This window comes from Neoarius graeffei, chromosome 4, assembly GCF_027579695.1.
Source record: "Neoarius graeffei isolate fNeoGra1 chromosome 4, fNeoGra1.pri, whole genome shotgun sequence".
NCBI classification, from domain to species: domain Eukaryota; kingdom Metazoa; phylum Chordata; class Actinopteri; order Siluriformes; family Ariidae; genus Neoarius; species Neoarius graeffei.
The window spans coordinates 115,337,722-115,355,767 of NC_083572.1; the positions used below are offsets into that span (position 1 = coordinate 115,337,722).

Below are 18,046 nucleotides of genomic sequence, written 5' to 3' on the forward strand. Positions count from 1 at the left end.
CCCATCCGAGAAATTGCTACAATATTAGGAGCGGCAAAATCTACAGTTTGGTACATCCTGAGAAAGAAAGAAAGCACTGGTGAACTCATCAATGCAAAAAGACCTGGATGCCCACAGAAGACAACAGTGGTGGATGATCGCAGAATAATTTCCATGGTGAAGAGAAACCCCTTCACAACAGCCAACCAAGTGAACAACACTCTCCAGGAGGTAGGCGTATCAATATCCAAATCTACCATAAAGAGAAGACTGCATGAAAGTAAATACAGAGGGTTCACTGCACGGTGCAAGCCACTCATAAGCCTCAAGAATAAAAAGGCTAGATTGGACTTTGCTAAAAAAGCATCTGAAAAAGCCAGCACAGTTCTGGAAAAACATTCTTTGGACAGATGAAACCAAGATCAACCTCTACCAGAATGATGGAAAGAAAAAAGTATGGCGAAGGCGTGGTACAGCTCATGATCCAAAGCATACCACATCATCTGTAAAACACGGCGGAGGCAGTGTGATGGCTTGGGCATGCATGGCTGCTAGTGGCACTGGGTCACTAGTGTTTATTGATGATGTGACACAGGACAGAAGCAGCCGGATGAATTCTGAGGTATTCAGAGACTTACTGTGTGCTCAAATCCAGCCAAACTGATCGGTCGGCGTTTCATAATACAGATGGACAGTGACCCAAAACATAAAGCCAAAGCAACCCAGGAGTTTATTAAAGCAAAGAAGTGGAATATTCTTGAATGGCCAAGTCAGTCACCTGATCTCAACCCAGTTGAGCAGCATTTCACTTGTTAAAGACTAAACTTCAGACAGAAAGGCCCACAAACAAACAGCAACTGAAAACCGCTGCAGTAAAGGCCTGGCAGAGCATTAAAAAGGAGGAAACACAGCGTCTGGTGATGTCCATGAGTTCAAGACTTCAGGCAGTCATTGCCAACAAAGGGTTTTCAACCAAGTATTAGAAATGAACATTTTATTTGCAATTATTTAATTTGTCCAATTACTTTTGAGCCCCTGAAATGAAGGGATTGTGTTTAAAAAATGCTTTAGTTCCTCACATTTTTATGCAATCATTTTGTTCAACCCACTGAATTAAAGCTGAAAGTCTGAACTTCAACTGCATCTGAATTGTTTTGTTCAAAATTCATTGTGGTAATGTACAGAACCAAAATTAGAAAAATGTCTCTGTCCAAATATTTATGGACCTAACTGTGTGTGTGTGTGTGTATATATATATATATATATATATATATATATATATATATATATATATATATATATACACACACACACACACACACACACATATATATATATATATATATATATATATATATATATATATATATACACACAGAGAAGTATTGAATTTTGAATATTAGAATCAAAAAGGGATAATAATCCCAACTAGACAAATCAATAATAAGAATTGATTCTAATTTGTTCAGTCTTTCTTAAAATTCAGCTTGTTCCGGGATTCCAGACAAGTGATTTCTGTACCACTGACAATGCTATAATACTTTACCAGGCATTTTCAAAGCGGACACGATTACAGCCACGTTCCTCTTCTCCCGTTTGCTGTAATCAGGTGAACTAATGTCATAAAGACAGGTGGACGCTTCCCAAAGTGACAAAAGTTGTGCTTCCCGGTCTGCAGTCAATGTGTGATCAATCCTGGCACTCCAATTGGCTGTTTAAAATGATCGTAACTGATGAGATCGTAGTAACAACGCACACGCTACCGATTGTGTTGCATACGAGGAGATCATGTCTGAAAATATCAAGACCAGTTTGATCTGAACCGAGCAACCGTGAACCGATGAAATCGGCTATGAGGTGCCCGCGCACACATTTACGATTCGCAAGCGATTTAATCAGCCCGACAAAATCGTAAGCGAATCAGGAAGGTGCGCGGTGAGCTTTGGATAATATAATTTTTATACCAGAACATCATAAAATTGTACGTGTTCATATCTTCTTGTCAAGTCTAGCCTGCTAACTCGCTCCCTCAATGCCATGCACATCTGTACCTGTTCATAAACCTGCCATGCATTCATTCTGATTCAGTCCCACACGACCTAACTGGTTGAGTCATCCTTCACTAAATCTGAAATAAAAAGCTGTATGCTTGTTTTTCTTGTGGGATTTGAGATTAATTGTTCAATTTAGGGCCAAAAAAATACAGGAGATTGAATCATTTGCCTGTGAAATGGTTTTTTTTTTATAATAATTGCCTAAATGGTGTCAAAACAGTGGAAACAGGAAGATGTTTGACCGACGTTGGTCCTTAAAAATGCACAACAGATTCATTGAAGGAGTATTCACTTTATTTCAGAAGATGGTCACATGCTGCAGCATTAGTGGATGGAGTGTTGTACAGGCTGGTGCTGTGTGCAGAGCTGATTTACACTGCTTGGAGGTGTGTATACATGTTTTGAGTTTTTTCAAAATTTGGTAATCACTTCTTGTTATTTTAAACTCACACCCAGACAGATGCTGGAATAAATCTGGAATGAGATGTTCAACAAGGATACACAAACTTTGGGCCAGATACAGTATAGTCAGTCATTTCTGTGAAACCGGATGTTTAGCGGCATCAGCTATCTTAATTTATCAGAAATTCTGTTGTTTTCCAATTAAAATTCTGCATCAATTTAGTGAACACTTGTACACATCCAATATTCTTATGATTATTATTTTAGCATTTTATTGCTTAAAATTTTAACATCCGTAGTCAGACAAATCCAACCACAAACTGGGCCACTCGTGTCAATTTTCCCAACTATGACCATGCATTCACTTTGACACGTAAAAAGAGTGCTCCGTGTTCAGACCCGCCCGATGTTTCTTCCTCCCATAATCTTAAACACTACAGATAATATTTTGTTGGAAGGTCCTGTTCCCGTCTCGAGAATACTGTGAAGAATAAGAAAGTGCTGACCATACACGATGTGTAACAGTAAAACCACTGGATTACATTAGGAGTGTCTTATGAAAAGCAAAGAGTCAAAAATCAAATTAAATAATCACTGTCAGTACCTGCTGCAAGTCTAAAGATAAAAAAAATTCAGTTTCGTTATGATAAAGGGGGAAAAAAAAGCCTTCAATTAAATAACAATTAATATACCGAATCCTCCACGAGAACATATCAAGGGGTTCTGACCCAAAATAGAAAAGCCCTAATTAATTCCCACACTTTCTGACGAGAACTGCAGCATGTCCTTGACCTCAGCCGCAGGAATGTGTTTGTGTCGCTGTAAATTACTTCGTCGAATAAAGCTCTTCCCGCACTGCGAGCACCGATACGGCTTCTCCCCCGTGTGAATGCGCTTGTGCTCCCGGAGGTTACTTTGGTTATTAAAACTCTTGCCGCACTGCGAGCACTGGTACGGTTTCTCTCCTGTGTGAATGCGCTCGTGTTGCTGGAAACTTCTATGGGTTGTAAAACCCTTCCCACACTGGGGACAGTAATAGGGCTTCTGGCCCGTGTGGATGTGCTGGTGGACTCGGAGAGCAGTCTTCTCTCGAAAACTCTTCCCACACTCTAAACACGGGTGTGGTTTATCTCCTGTATGAATGAGCAGGTGTTGTTGGAGGGTCCGCCTTTCTGTAAAACTCCTCCCACAGTTGAAGCACTGATACGGTTTCTCTCCAGTGTGAACGCGCTGGTGTTTCACGAGCTTGCTCTTCTCGATAAAACTCTTCCCGCACTGGGAACACGGATACGGTTTCTCTCCCCTGTGGATGCGCTGGTGTCGCTGGAGATTACTGAGTCGAGTAAAATTCTTCCCGCACTGCAAGCACTGATACGGCTTCTCTCCGGTGTGGACTCGCTGGTGTTTTATGAGATTACCGCTCTCTATAAACCTCTTCTCGCACTGTGTACACTGATAGAGCTTCTCTCCTGTGTGAATGCGCTGGTGTTTTTTGAGGTGACTCTTCTGACTGAAAGTCGTCCTGCACTCGGGGCACTCGTACGGCTTCTCCCCGGTGTGAACGCGCTGGTGTTTTATGAGAGTACTCCTCTGACTGAAACTCTTCCCGCACTGCGAGCACACGTACGGCTTCTCTCCGGTGTGCATGCGCTGGTGTTCTCGGAGACTGCTTGTCTGGGTGAAACTCTTCCCACACGCTGAGCACTGGTGAACTTCTCTGTGCGTTCGTCTGAGAGACGCGGTGGTGAGGAACGAGGAGCTGTGCTGGTGACTCGGGCTCTGCGTGGGCTCCGGATTCTCCCGTTTAATCTCCTCCGACTTCATCCTAGCCGGATCTCTGGATGTTCTTGCAGAGATACATTTACGATGTGTAGGAAAGAGGAAAGCAGGAGAAGACGGGATAACTCATATCTGGATCAGAAAAAGGCAAACACGTCAACGTTCAATATTTTATAACAAATACACCAGAGTGCTTCATTTCACAAGGTGAAGAGTAGAAACCAAAACGTATAGTTTATAGCACACGATGTACGACAGTATGATTATTTTTCTTTACAAGTATTTACCAGAAGGTCAGGGGCAGAGTAGTGCATCTGGCCTGCCATCAAACCAACTCTGACGACCAAAACATCAAACATAACTGAAATGCAGCAATGTGAGAAAGAGAGGAGCAACCTCCACGACAAACCGTTTACAACAGGAACATCAACAAAGGACGACATTTTGCTCCCTGAGGAAAGACTGACCCAAAACATCGATCAGAACTGAATGCGCACAATAAATGAAAGAGGAGATACAATTCCAGTGAGACGCCTGGAAAATTCGTTAATTTGGCCCAATTACTAACTTGTTAGCAAAAAAAAAATGACCAAGCTTCGTGTGGCGTGATGAGTTCTTTTAAACAAAACAACTGGAACAGAAATCCATGGAGAACTGACGGACGAGATACGATTTAACTGAATTGTGGACGACGGACGCCACGCCATGGCAACAGCTAAATATTAATTGTAATAAAGTGTAAAAATTGTAAAAGTTTATTTAATACTCTGTTTAGCGTGATATTTTAAAATGAAAAATCGTGATCAGCACATCCTGTCCCAGTTGGCTCCGGAAAAGAGATGACAAATGTATGAATGTTAAAGACCTTAGAGTGACTGGTCCTCCATCTTCTGAGACCCCATGTCCGTCCATCATGCACGCACCGAACCCTCTGCAATTTGCTTACCAGGAGCCGTTTGGAGTACGGGACGCCATCATCATCTACACGCGCCACCATGCCTACTCTCACTGGGGTAAACTGGGGCTGCTGTGAGAATCATGGGTTTTGACTTTTCCAGCACCATCAACACCATCTCACCCCCTGCTGAGGGACAAGTTAACAGAGACAGAAGTGGATGCCTACCTGATACCCTGCATTACAGACTACCTGACTGGCGGACCACAGCTCGTCAGGTACTGTGTCTCTGAAATGATGGTGAGCAGCATTGGGGCATCTCAGGGGACTGTGTTCTCCTCTGCCCTGTTCACACGACACCCCTCGGACTTGAACACTGCCATTGTGGGATTCCTGAATGGGGGACAAGAAGAGAATTGCAGGGGTCTGATCAGAAACTTCATCAGCTGGTGCAGAAGGAGCTATCTCCAACTGAACAGTTCCAAGACCAAGGAGATGGACTTTCAGGAGTCCTCCAGCCAGCCTCGACTGAGATATTCAGTTCTATCAATAACTTCTGCCAGTAATACACACTCACCGGCCACTTTAATAGGAACATGTTGCTGACTAAGATCCCTGTTCTTGGCTGCAGGAGTGGAACCCAATGTGTTCTTCTGCTGTTGCATGCTGAGATGCTTTTCTGCTCACCACGGTTGTAAAGAGTGATTATATGAGTTACTATATCCTTCCTGTCCATTTCCCTCTGACCCTCTCTTATCAACAAGGCGTTTGTTTCCACCCACAGAACTGTCGCTCACTCACTCAGTGTTTTTTGTTTTCTGCACCATTCTGTGTAAACTCTAGAGACTGTTGTGTGTGAAAACCCCAGGAGATCAGCAGCTTCTGAAATACTCAAACCAGTCCATCTGGCTCAAACCAGCACCCAGACCACAGTGAGAGAAAGTCACACTGTGAGATCACAATGTTTCCCGTTCTGATGTTGGAACATTGTGAACATTAACTGAAGCTCCTGATTTGTATCTGTGGGATTTGATGCATCGAGCTGCTGCTGAGGGATCGGCTGATTACAGAACTGCAGAAAACAGCAGGTGGATGGGTGTTCCTAATAAAGTGGCTAGTGCACGCATATATATTATTATTTAGTCACTGCCTAAAAGCAGAGTTCCTAATGAGTGTATTTACAAGGACGACAGTGAGACCAATAATGAGAGACGCATCGTAGTTACAATACATATTTATTCCTTTCTTTCACACAACACCACCACATTTATTATGTTTTTTTTTTTTTCTTTTTTATCAGACATCTAATTTTTAGGTTTGTTTACCTGACATGTTTCGATGTACAACTTCCGTCTTCCTCAGAGTGTCACCGAGTGTGTTGATAACAAACATCAGCGCTGGATCAGGGAGGCCATGGAGATCCGTAAGCAAAGCCCGAGGACCATCAACCGGGATGAGGGAGCATACATGCTCTCCCATACCTGGAGTGACATCTTGCAGGGGATGAACAGACAGTATAAGGCGTGACCGACCTGTCAAACCAGACAGGAAGGCCACGCCTTCAGAAACAGCAGCTGATAAAAGATGCGTCACCAATAACATCCGGTGACACTCTGAGGAAGACGGAAGTTGTACGTCGAAACATGTCAGGTAAACAAACCTAAAAATTAGATGTCTGATAAAAAAGAAAAAAAACCAAAAACTAACTATATTTAATATAAGACATAATGAACGTAATCGAAACACATTTATTATGGTGTGACTCTGCTGGGTGCCTGGGGGACAGCAGTGAACCATGCACCTGTTCCTGATTAGCGCTCCATCACAGTGCAGACACGTATATAAGGACTCTGAGTAACACACAGACTTTGTGAAAGACTGTACTTTGTGCCTCTTTTCTGGTTTTGACTCTGTTTGTGTTTTTGGACTATAAGTATTGGATCCCTCTGATATCCTGTCCATGCCTCACTCCACCACTGCCTGGTTTTCCACTTGGCCTCCCTTTGTCTCCGTTTTGGATCTGTTTGTGAGCATCTTTTCAATAAAACTCTTCTTGCGCGTACATCCGTCTATCGCCCTTCCACGACACAAACTGTCAACTGTCCAACAAGCTCGTGGACTAAAACAGTTTTAACTCGTTTTATATGAAACTGTCATGAATGTTTTCTGTAAAATGCGTTAGTAAATAATCCCATGTTATTTAAAAAAATCCCAAATTAAAAATAAGCGCTGGATAAAAACCCATCTATCTTATGGAAATAAAGATACAAATTTAATTCTCTGGTGGTCAGGTGTTTATGAGCTCTGTTGTCCTGCGCTGATAGTTGGGTTCCCTGTAGTGGGACACGTTCATCGTTTGTATGTACAGACGAGCCATCAGAAATCAGGCTGGCTCTTTACAATGTTATCTTAAGTATGGAGCTCAGCTACAAAACCTCACTCTTTACATTCACACATTACAATTATGTCATAACTCACGATGCTCATTTATAGCTGTCCATCTGAGAGGTTTATCACAGAGAACATACTTTATTAAAGACACTAGCTTCAGAATGTCTCATCTCATTATCTGTAGCCGCTTTATCCTGTTCTACAGGGTCGCAGGCGAGCTGGATCCTATCCCAGCTGACTACGGGCGAAAGGCGGGGTTCACCCTGGACAAGTCGCCAGGTCATCACAGGGCTGACACATAGACACAGACAACCATTCACACTCACATTCACACCTACGCTCAATTTAGAGTCACCAGTTAACCTAACCTGCATGTCTTTGGACTGTGGGGGAAACCGGAGCACCCGGAGGAAACCCACGCGGACACGGGGAGAACATGCAAACTCCACACAGAAAGGCCCTCGCCGGCCACGGGGCTCGAACCCAGACCTTCTTGCTGTGAGGCGACAGCGCGAACCACTACACCACCGTGCCGCCCTCTTCAGAATGTCTGAATGGATATTTTAGAAAACACTGTCGTCCATTTTATTGCAAGCTATTATAAGATTTCATTCATTAAAATTGTGGAGAACGACCTGTGTGTGTAAACGGCACTAGTTTATATCCTGTGTAGTGCACTACAGAGTGTGTAAACGGCACTAGTTTATATCCTGTGTAGTGCGCTACAGAGTGTGTAAACGGCACTAGTTTATATCCTGTGTAGTGCGCTACAGAGTGTGTAAACGGCACTAGTTTATATCCTGTGTAGTGCGCTACAGAGCGTGTAAACGGCACTAGTTTATATCCTGTGTAGTGCGCTACAGAGTGTGTAAACGGCACTAGTTTATATCCTGTGTAGTGCGCTACAGAGTGTGTAAACGGCACTAGTTTATATCCTGTGTAGTGCGCTACAGAGTGTGTAAACGGCACTAGTTTATATCCTGTGTAGTGCGCTACAGAGTGTGTAAACGGCACTAGTTTATATCCTGTGTAGTGCGCTACAGAGCGTGTAAACGGCACTAGTTTATATCCTGTGTAGTGCGCTACAGAGTGTGTAAACGGCACTAGTTTATATCCTGTGTAGTGCGCTACAGAGTGTGTAAACGGCACTAGTTTATATCCTGTGTAGTGCGCTACAGAGTGTGTAAACGGCACTAGTTTATATCCTGTGTAGTGCGCTACAGTGTGTGTAAACGGCACTAGTTTATATCCTGTGTAGTGCGCTACAGAGTGTGTAAACGGCACTAGTTTATATCCCGTGTAGTGCGCTACAGAGTGTGTAAAGGGCACTAGTTTATATCCCGTGTAGTGCGCTACAGAGTGTGTAAACGGCACTAGTTTATATCCTGTGTAGTGCGCTACAGAGTGTGTAAAGGGCACTAGTTTATATCCTGTGTAGTGCGCTACAGAGCGTGTAAACGGCACTAGTTTATATCCTGTGTAGTGCGCTACAGAGTGTGTAAAGGGCACTAGTTTATATCCTGTGTAGTGCGCTACAGAGTGTGTAAACGGCACTAGTTTATATCCCGTGTAGTGCGCTACAGAGTGTGTAAAGGGCACTAGTTTATATCCCGTGTAGTGCGCTACAGAGTGTGTAAAGGGCACTAGTTTATATCCTGTGTAGTGCGCTACAGAGTGTGTAAAGGGCACTAGTTTATATCCTGTGTAGTGCGCTACAGAGTGTGTAAACGGCACTAGTTTATATCCTGTGTAGTGCGCTACAGAGTGTGTAAACGGCACTAGTTTATATCCTGTGTAGTGCGCTACAGAGTGTGTAAACGGCACTAGTTTATATCCTGTGTAGTGCGCTACAGAGTGTGTAAACGGCACTAGTTTATATCCTGTGTAGTGCGCTACAGAGTGTGTAAACGGCACTAGTTTATATCCTGTGTAGTGCGCTACAGAGTGTGTAAACGGCACTAGTTTATATCCTGTGTAGTGCGCTACAGAGTGTGTAAAGGGCACTAGTTTATATCCTGTGTAGTGCGCTACAGAGTGTGTAAAGGGCACTAGTTTATATCCTGTGTAGTGCGCTACAGAGTGTGTAAACGGCACTAGTTTATATCCTGTGTAGTGCGCTACAGATCGTGTAAACGGCACTAGTTTATATCCTGTGTAGTGCGCTACAGAGTGTGTAAACGGCACTAGTTTATATCCTGTGTAGTGCGCTACAGAGTGTGTAAAGGGCACTAGTTTATATCCTGTGTAGTGCGCTACAGAGCGTGTAAACGGCACTAGTTTATATCCTGTGTAGTGCGCTACAGAGCGTGTAAAGGGCACTAGTTTATATCCTGTGTAGTGCGCTACAGAGTGTGTAAAGGGCACTAGTTTATATCCCGTGTAGTGCGCTACAGAGTGTGAAAAGGGCACTAGTTTATATCCTGTGTAGTGCGCTACAGAGTGTGAAAAGGGCACTAGTTTATATCCTGTGTAGTGCGCTACAGAGTGTGTAAACGGCACTAGTTTATATCCTGTGTAGTGCGCTACAGAGTGTGTAAACGGCACTAGTTTATATCCTGTGTAGTGCGCTACAGAGTGTGTAAACGGCACTAGTTTATATCCTGTGTAGTGCGCTACAGAGTGTGTAAACGGCACTAGTTTATATCCTGTGTAGTGCGCTACAGAGTGTGTAAACGGCACTAGTTTATATCCTGTGTAGTGCGCTACAGAGTGTGTAAACGGCACTAGTTTATATCCTGTGTAGTGCGCTACAGAGTGTGAAAAGGGCACTAGTTTATATCCTGTGTAGTGCGCTACAGAGTGTGAAAAGGGCACTAGTTTATATCCTGTGTAGTGCGCTACAGAGTGTGTAAACGGCACTAGTTTATATCCTGTGTAGTGCGCTACAGAGTGTGAAAAGGGCACTAGTTTATATCCTGTGTAGTGCGCTACAGAGTGTGTAAAGGGCACTAGTTTATATCCTGTGTAGTGCGCTACAGAGTGTGTAAACGGCACTAGTTTATATCCTGTGTAGTGCGCTACAGAGTGTGTAAACGGCACTAGTTTATATCCTGTGTAGTGCGCTACAGAGTGTGTAAACGGCACTAGTTTATATCCTGTGTAGTGCGCTACAGAGTGTGTAAACGGCACTAGTTTATATCCTGTGTAGTGCGCTACAGAGTGTGTAAAGGGCACTAGTTTATATCCTGTGTAGTGCGCTACAGAGTGTGTAAACGGCACTAGTTTATATCCCGTGTAGTGCGCTACAGAGTGTGTAAAGGGCACTAGTTTATATCCCGTGTAGTGCGCTACAGAGCGTGTAAAGGGCACTAGTTTATATCCCGTGTAGTGCGCTACAGAGTGTGTAAACGGCACTAGTTTATATCCCGTGTAGTGCGCTACAGAGTGTGTAAACGGCACTAGTTTATATCCTGTGTAGTGCGCTACAGAGTGTGTAAACGGCACTAGTTTATATCCTGTGTAGTGCGCTACAGATCGTGTAAACGGCACTAGTTTATATCCTGTGTAGTGCGCTACAGAGTGTGTAAAGGGCACTAGTTTATATCCTGTGTAGTGCGCTACAGAGTGTGTAAACAGCACTAGTTTATATCCTGTGTAGTGCGCTACAGATCGTGTAAACGGCACTAGTTTATATCCTGTGTAGTGCGCTACAGAGTGTGTAAAGGGCACTAGTTTATATCCTGTGTAGTGCGCTACAGAGTGTGTAAAGGGCACTAGTTTATATCCTGTGTAGTGCGCTACAGAGCGTGTAAAGGGCACTAGTTTATATCCTGTGTAGTGCACTACAGAGCGTGTAAAGGGCACTAGTTTATATCCTGTGTAGTGCGCTACAGAGCGTGTAAAGGGCACTAGTTTATATCCTGTGTAGTGCGCTACAGAGTGTGTAAAGGGCACTAGTTTATATCCTGTGTAGTGCGCTACAGAGTGTGTAAACGGCACTAGTTTATATCCTGTGTAGTGCGCTACAGAGTGTGTAAAGGGCACTAGTTTATATCCTGTGTAGTGCGCTACAGAGTGTGTAAACGGCGCGAGTTTAATCCTGTGTAGTGCACTACAGAGTGTGTAAAGGGCACTAGTTTATATCCTGTGTAGTGCGCTACAGAGTGTGTAAAGGGCACTAGTTTATATCCTGTGTAGTGCGCTACAGAGCGTGTAAAGGGCACTAGTTTATATCCTGTGTAGTGCACTACAGAGTGTGTAAACGGCACTAGTTTATATCCTGTGTAGTGCGCTACAGAGTGTGTAAAGGGCACTAGTTTATATCCTGTGTAGTGCACTACAGAGTGTGTAAAGGGCACTAGTTTATATCCTGTGTAGTGCACTACAGAGTGTGTAAAGGGCACTAGTTTATATCCTGTGTAGTGCGCTACAGAGCGTGTAAAGGGCACTAGTTTATATCCTGTGTAGTGCGCTACAGAGCGTGTAAAGGGCACTAGTTTATATCCTGTGTAGTGCGCTACAGAGCGTGTAAAGGGCACTAGTTTATATCCTGTGTAGTGCACTACAGAGTGTGTAAACGGCACTAGTTTATATCCTGTGTAGTGCGCTACAGAGTGTGTAAAGGGCACTAGTTTATATCCTGTGTAGTGCGCTACAGAGTGTGTAAACGGCGCTAGTTTATATCCTGTGTAGTGCACTACAGAGTGTGTAAACGGCACTAGTTTATATCCTGTGTAGTGCGCTACAGAGTGTGTAAAGGGCACTAGTTTATATCCTGTGTAGTGCGCTACAGAGTGTGTAAAGGGCACTAGTTTATATCCTGTGTAGTGCGCTACAGAGCGTGTAAAGGGCACTAGTTTATATCCTGTGTAGTGCACTACAGAGTGTGTAAACGGCACTAGTTTATATCCTGTGTAGTGCGCTACAGAGTGTGTAAAGGGCACTAGTTTATATCCTGTGTAGTGCACTACAGAGTGTGTAAAGGGCACTAGTTTATATCCTGTGTAGTGCGCTACAGAGCGTGTAAAGGGCACTAGTTTATATCCTGTGTAGTGCACTACAGAGTGTGTAAACGGCACTAGTTTATATCCTGTGTAGTGCGCTACAGTGTGTGTAAACGGCGCTAGTTTATATCCTGTGTAGTGCGCTACAGAGCGTGTAAACGGCGCTAGTTTATATCCTGTGTAGTGCGCTACAGAGTGTGTAAACGGCACTAGTTTATATCCTGTGTAGTGCGCTACAGAGCGTGTAAACGGCGCTAGTTTATATCCTGTGTAGTGCGCTACAGAGCGTGTAAACGGCACTAGTTTATATCCTGTGTAGTGTGCTACAGAGTGTGTAAAGGGCACTAGTTTATATCCTGTGTAGTGCGCTACAGAGCGTGTAAAGGGCACTAGTTTATATCCTGTGTAGTGCACTACAGAGCGTGTAAAGGGCACTAGTTTATATCCTGTGTAGTGCGCTACAGAGCGTGTAAAGGGCACTAGTTTATATCCTGTGTAGTGCGCTACAGAGCGTGTAAACGGCGCTAGTTTATATCCTGTGTAGTGCGCTACAGAGTGTGTAAACGGCACTAGTTTATATCCTGTGTAGTGCGCTACAGAGCGTGTAAACGGCGCTAGTTTATATCCTGTGTAGTGCGCTACAGAGCGTGTAAACGGCGCTAGTTTATATCCTGTGTAGTGCGCTACAGAGCGTGTAAACGGCGCTAGTTTATATCCTGTGTAGTGCGCTACAGATCGTGTAAACGGCACTAGTTTATATCCTGTGTAGTGCGCTACAGAGTGTGTAAACGGCACTAGTTTATATCCTGTGTAGTGCGCTACAGAGCGTGTAAAGGGCACTAGTTTATATCCTGTGTAGTGCGCTACAGAGTGTGTAAACGGCGCTAGTTTATATCCTGTGTAGTGCGCTACAGAGTGTGTAAACGGCACTAGTTTATATCCTGTGTAGTGCGCTACAGAGCGTGTAAACGGCGCTAGTTTATATCCTGTGTAGTGCGCTACAGATCGTGTAAACGGCACTAGTTTATATCCTGTCTAGTGCGCTACAGAGTGTGTAAACGGCACTAGTTTATATCCTGTGTAGTGCGCTACAGAGCGTGTAAAGGGCACTAGTTTATATCCTGTGTAGTGCGCTACAGAGTGTGTAAAGGGCACTAGTTTATATCCTGTGTAGTGCGCTACAGAGTGTGTAAACGGCACTAGTTTATATCCTGTGTAGTGCGCTACAGAGCGTGTAAAGGGCACTAGTTTATATCCTGTGTAGTGCACTACAGAGTGTGTAAACGGCACTAGTTTATATCCTGTGTAGTGCGCTACAGAGTGTGTAAACGGCGCTAGTTTATATCCTGTGTAGTGCGCTACAGAGCGTGTAAACGGCGCTAGTTTATATCCTGTGTAGTGCGCTACAGAGTGTGTAAACGGCGCTAGTTTATATCCTGTGTAGTGCGCTACAGAGTGTGTAAACGGCACTAGTTTATATCCTGTGTAGTGCGCTACAGAGCGTGTAAACGGCGCTAGTTTATATCCTGTGTAGTGCGCTACAGAGCGTGTAAACGGCGCTAGTTTATATCCTGTGTAGTGCGCTACAGAGTGTGTAAAGGGCACTAGTTTATATCCTGTGTAGTGCGCTACAGAGTGTGTAAAGGGCACTAGTTTATATCCTGTGTAGTGCGCTACAGAGTGTGTAAACGGCGCTAGTTTATATCCCGTGTAGTGCGCTACAGAGCGTGTAAACGGCGCTAGTTTATATCCTGTGTAGTGCGCTACAGAGTGTGTAAAGGGCACTAGTTTATATCCTGTGTAGTGCGCTATAGAGTGTGTAAAGGGCACTAGTTTATATCCCGTGTAGTGCACTACAGAGTGTGTAAACGGCACTAGTTTATATCCCGTGTAGTGCGCTACAGAGTGTGTAAAGGGCACTAGTTTATATCCCGTGTAGTGCGCTACAGAGTGTGTAAAGGGCACTAGTTTATATCCTGTGTAGTGCGCTACAGAGTGTGTAAAGGGCACTAGTTTATATCCTGTGTAGTGCGCTACAGAGTGTGTAAAGGGCACTAGTTTATATCCTGTGTAGTGCGCTACAGAGTGTGAAAAGGGCACTAGTTTATATCCTGTGTAGTGCGCTACAGAGTGTGAAAAGGGCACTAGTTTATATCCTGTGTAGTGCGCTACAGAGTGTGTAAACGGCACTAGTTTATATCCTGTGTAGTGCGCTACAGAGTGTGAAAAGGGCACTAGTTTATATCCTGTGTAGTGCGCTACAGAGTGTGTAAAGGGCACTAGTTTATATCCTGTGTAGTGCGCTACAGAGTGTGTAAACGGCACTAGTTTATATCCTGTGTAGTGCGCTACAGAGTGTGTAAACGGCACTAGTTTATATCCTGTGTAGTGCGCTACAGAGTGTGTAAACGGCACTAGTTTATATCCTGTGTAGTGCGCTACAGAGTGTGTAAACGGCACTAGTTTATATCCTGTGTAGTGCGCTACAGAGTGTGTAAAGGGCACTAGTTTATATCCTGTGTAGTGCGCTACAGAGTGTGTAAACGGCACTAGTTTATATCCCGTGTAGTGCGCTACAGAGTGTGTAAAGGGCACTAGTTTATATCCCGTGTAGTGCGCTACAGAGCGTGTAAAGGGCACTAGTTTATATCCCGTGTAGTGCGCTACAGAGTGTGTAAACGGCACTAGTTTATATCCCGTGTAGTGCGCTACAGAGTGTGTAAACGGCACTAGTTTATATCCCGTGTAGTGCGCTACAGAGTGTGTAAACGGCACTAGTTTATATCCTGTGTAGTGCGCTACAGATCGTGTAAACGGCACTAGTTTATATCCTGTGTAGTGCGCTACAGAGTGTGTAAAGGGCACTAGTTTATATCCTGTGTAGTGCGCTACAGAGTGTGTAAACAGCACTAGTTTATATCCTGTGTAGTGCGCTACAGATCGTGTAAACGGCACTAGTTTATATCCTGTGTAGTGCGCTACAGAGTGTGTAAAGGGCACTAGTTTATATCCTGTGTAGTGCGCTACAGAGTGTGTAAAGGGCACTAGTTTATATCCTGTGTAGTGCGCTACAGAGCGTGTAAAGGGCACTAGTTTATATCCTGTGTAGTGCACTACAGAGCGTGTAAAGGGCACTAGTTTATATCCTGTGTAGTGCGCTACAGAGCGTGTAAAGGGCACTAGTTTATATCCTGTGTAGTGCGCTACAGAGTGTGTAAACGGCACTAGTTTATATCCTGTGTAGTGCGCTACAGAGTGTGTAAAGGGCACTAGTTTATATCCTGTGTAGTGCGCTACAGAGTGTGTAAACGGCGCGAGTTTAATCCTGTGTAGTGCACTACAGAGTGTGTAAAGGGCACTAGTTTATATCCTGTGTAGTGCGCTACAGAGTGTGTAAAGGGCACTAGTTTATATCCTGTGTAGTGCACTACAGAGTGTGTAAACGGCACTAGTTTATATCCTGTGTAGTGCGCTACAGAGTGTGTAAAGGGCACTAGTTTATATCCTGTGTAGTGCGCTACAGAGTGTGTAAAGGGCACTAGTTTATATCCTGTGTAGTGCACTACAGAGTGTGTAAAGGGCACTAGTTTATATCCTGTGTAGTGCACTACAGAGTGTGTAAAGGGCACTAGTTTATATCCTGTGTAGTGCGCTACAGAGCGTGTAAAGGGCACTAGTTTATATCCTGTGTAGTGCACTACAGAGCGTGTAAAGGGCACTAGTTTATATCCTGTGTAGTGCGCTACAGAGCGTGTAAAGGGCACTAGTTTATATCCTGTGTAGTGCACTACAGAGTGTGTAAACGGCACTAGTTTATATCCTGTGTAGTGCGCTACAGAGTGTGTAAAGGGCACTAGTTTATATCCTGTGTAGTGCGCTACAGAGTGTGTAAACGGCGCTAGTTTATATCCTGTGTAGTGCACTACAGAGTGTGTAAACGGCACTAGTTTATATCCTGTGTAGTGCGCTACAGAGTGTGTAAAGGGCACTAGTTTATATCCTGTGTAGTGCGCTACAGAGTGTGTAAAGGGCACTAGTTTATATCCTGTGTAGTGCGCTACAGAGCGTGTAAAGGGCACTAGTTTATATCCTGTGTAGTGCACTACAGAGTGTGTAAACGGCACTAGTTTATATCCTGTGTAGTGCGCTACAGAGTGTGTAAAGGGCACTAGTTTATATCCTGTGTAGTGCACTACAGAGTGTGTAAAGGGCACTAGTTTATATCCTGTGTAGTGCGCTACAGAGCGTGTAAAGGGCACTAGTTTATATCCTGTGTAGTGCACTACAGAGTGTGTAAACGGCACTAGTTTATATCCTGTGTAGTGCGCTACAGTGTGTGTAAACGGCGCTAGTTTATATCCTGTGTAGTGCGCTACAGAGCGTGTAAACGGCGCTAGTTTATATCCTGTGTAGTGCGCTACAGAGTGTGTAAACGGCACTAGTTTATATCCTGTGTAGTGCGCTACAGAGCGTGTAAACGGCGCTAGTTTATATCCTGTGTAGTGCGCTACAGAGCGTGTAAACGGCACTAGTTTATATCCTGTGTAGTGTGCTACAGAGTGTGTAAAGGGCACTAGTTTATATCCTGTGTAGTGCGCTACAGAGCGTGTAAAGGGCACTAGTTTATATCCTGTGTAGTGCACTACAGAGCGTGTAAAGGGCACTAGTTTATATCCTGTGTAGTGCGCTACAGAGCGTGTAAAGGGCACTAGTTTATATCCTGTGTAGTGCGCTACAGAGCGTGTAAACGGCGCTAGTTTATATCCTGTGTAGTGCGCTACAGAGTGTGTAAACGGCACTAGTTTATATCCTGTGTAGTGCGCTACAGAGCGTGTAAACGGCGCTAGTTTATATCCTGTGTAGTGCGCTACAGAGCGTGTAAACGGCGCTAGTTTATATCCTGTGTAGTGCGCTACAGAGCGTGTAAACGGCGCTAGTTTATATCCTGTGTAGTGCGCTACAGATCGTGTAAACGGCACTAGTTTATATCCTGTGTAGTGTGCTACAGAGTGTGTAAACGGCACTAGTTTATATCCTGTGTAGTGCGCTACAGAGCGTGTAAAGGGCACTAGTTTATATCCTGTGTAGTGCGCTACAGAGTGTGTAAACGGCGCTAGTTTATATCCTGTGTAGTGCGCTACAGAGTGTGTAAACGGCACTAGTTTATATCCTGTGTAGTGCGCTACAGAGCGTGTAAACGGCGCTAGTTTATATCCTGTGTAGTGCGCTACAGATCGTGTAAACGGCACTAGTTTATATCCTGTCTAGTGCGCTACAGAGTGTGTAAACGGCACTAGTTTATATCCTGTGTAGTGCGCTACAGAGCGTGTAAAGGGCACTAGTTTATATCCTGTGTAGTGCGCTACAGAGTGTGTAAAGGGCACTAGTTTATATCCTGTGTAGTGCGCTACAGAGTGTGTAAACGGCACTAGTTTATATCCTGTGTAGTGCGCTACAGAGCGTGTAAAGGGCACTAGTTTATATCCTGTGTAGTGCACTACAGAGTGTGTAAACGGCACTAGTTTATATCCTGTGTAGTGCGCTACAGAGTGTGTAAACGGGGCTAGTTTATATCCTGTGTAGTGCGCTACAGAGCGTGTAAA

General features: G+C 44.2%; 1 protein-coding gene across 1 annotated transcript in view; it reads right to left on the minus strand.

The window, feature by feature from the left end:
• LOC132884672 (zinc finger protein 585A-like) overlaps positions 1-18,046 on the minus strand; it is a 73,154-nt gene that overhangs the window by 46,074 nt on the left and 9,034 nt on the right. The window contains exon 2 of the mRNA XM_060918508.1: positions 3,183-5,502. Within this exon, the coding sequence (XP_060774491.1) occupies positions 3,183-4,259 (1,077 nt within the window). The 5' untranslated portion in view covers positions 4,260-5,502. The remainder of the gene's footprint in view (positions 1-3,182; positions 5,503-18,046) is intronic.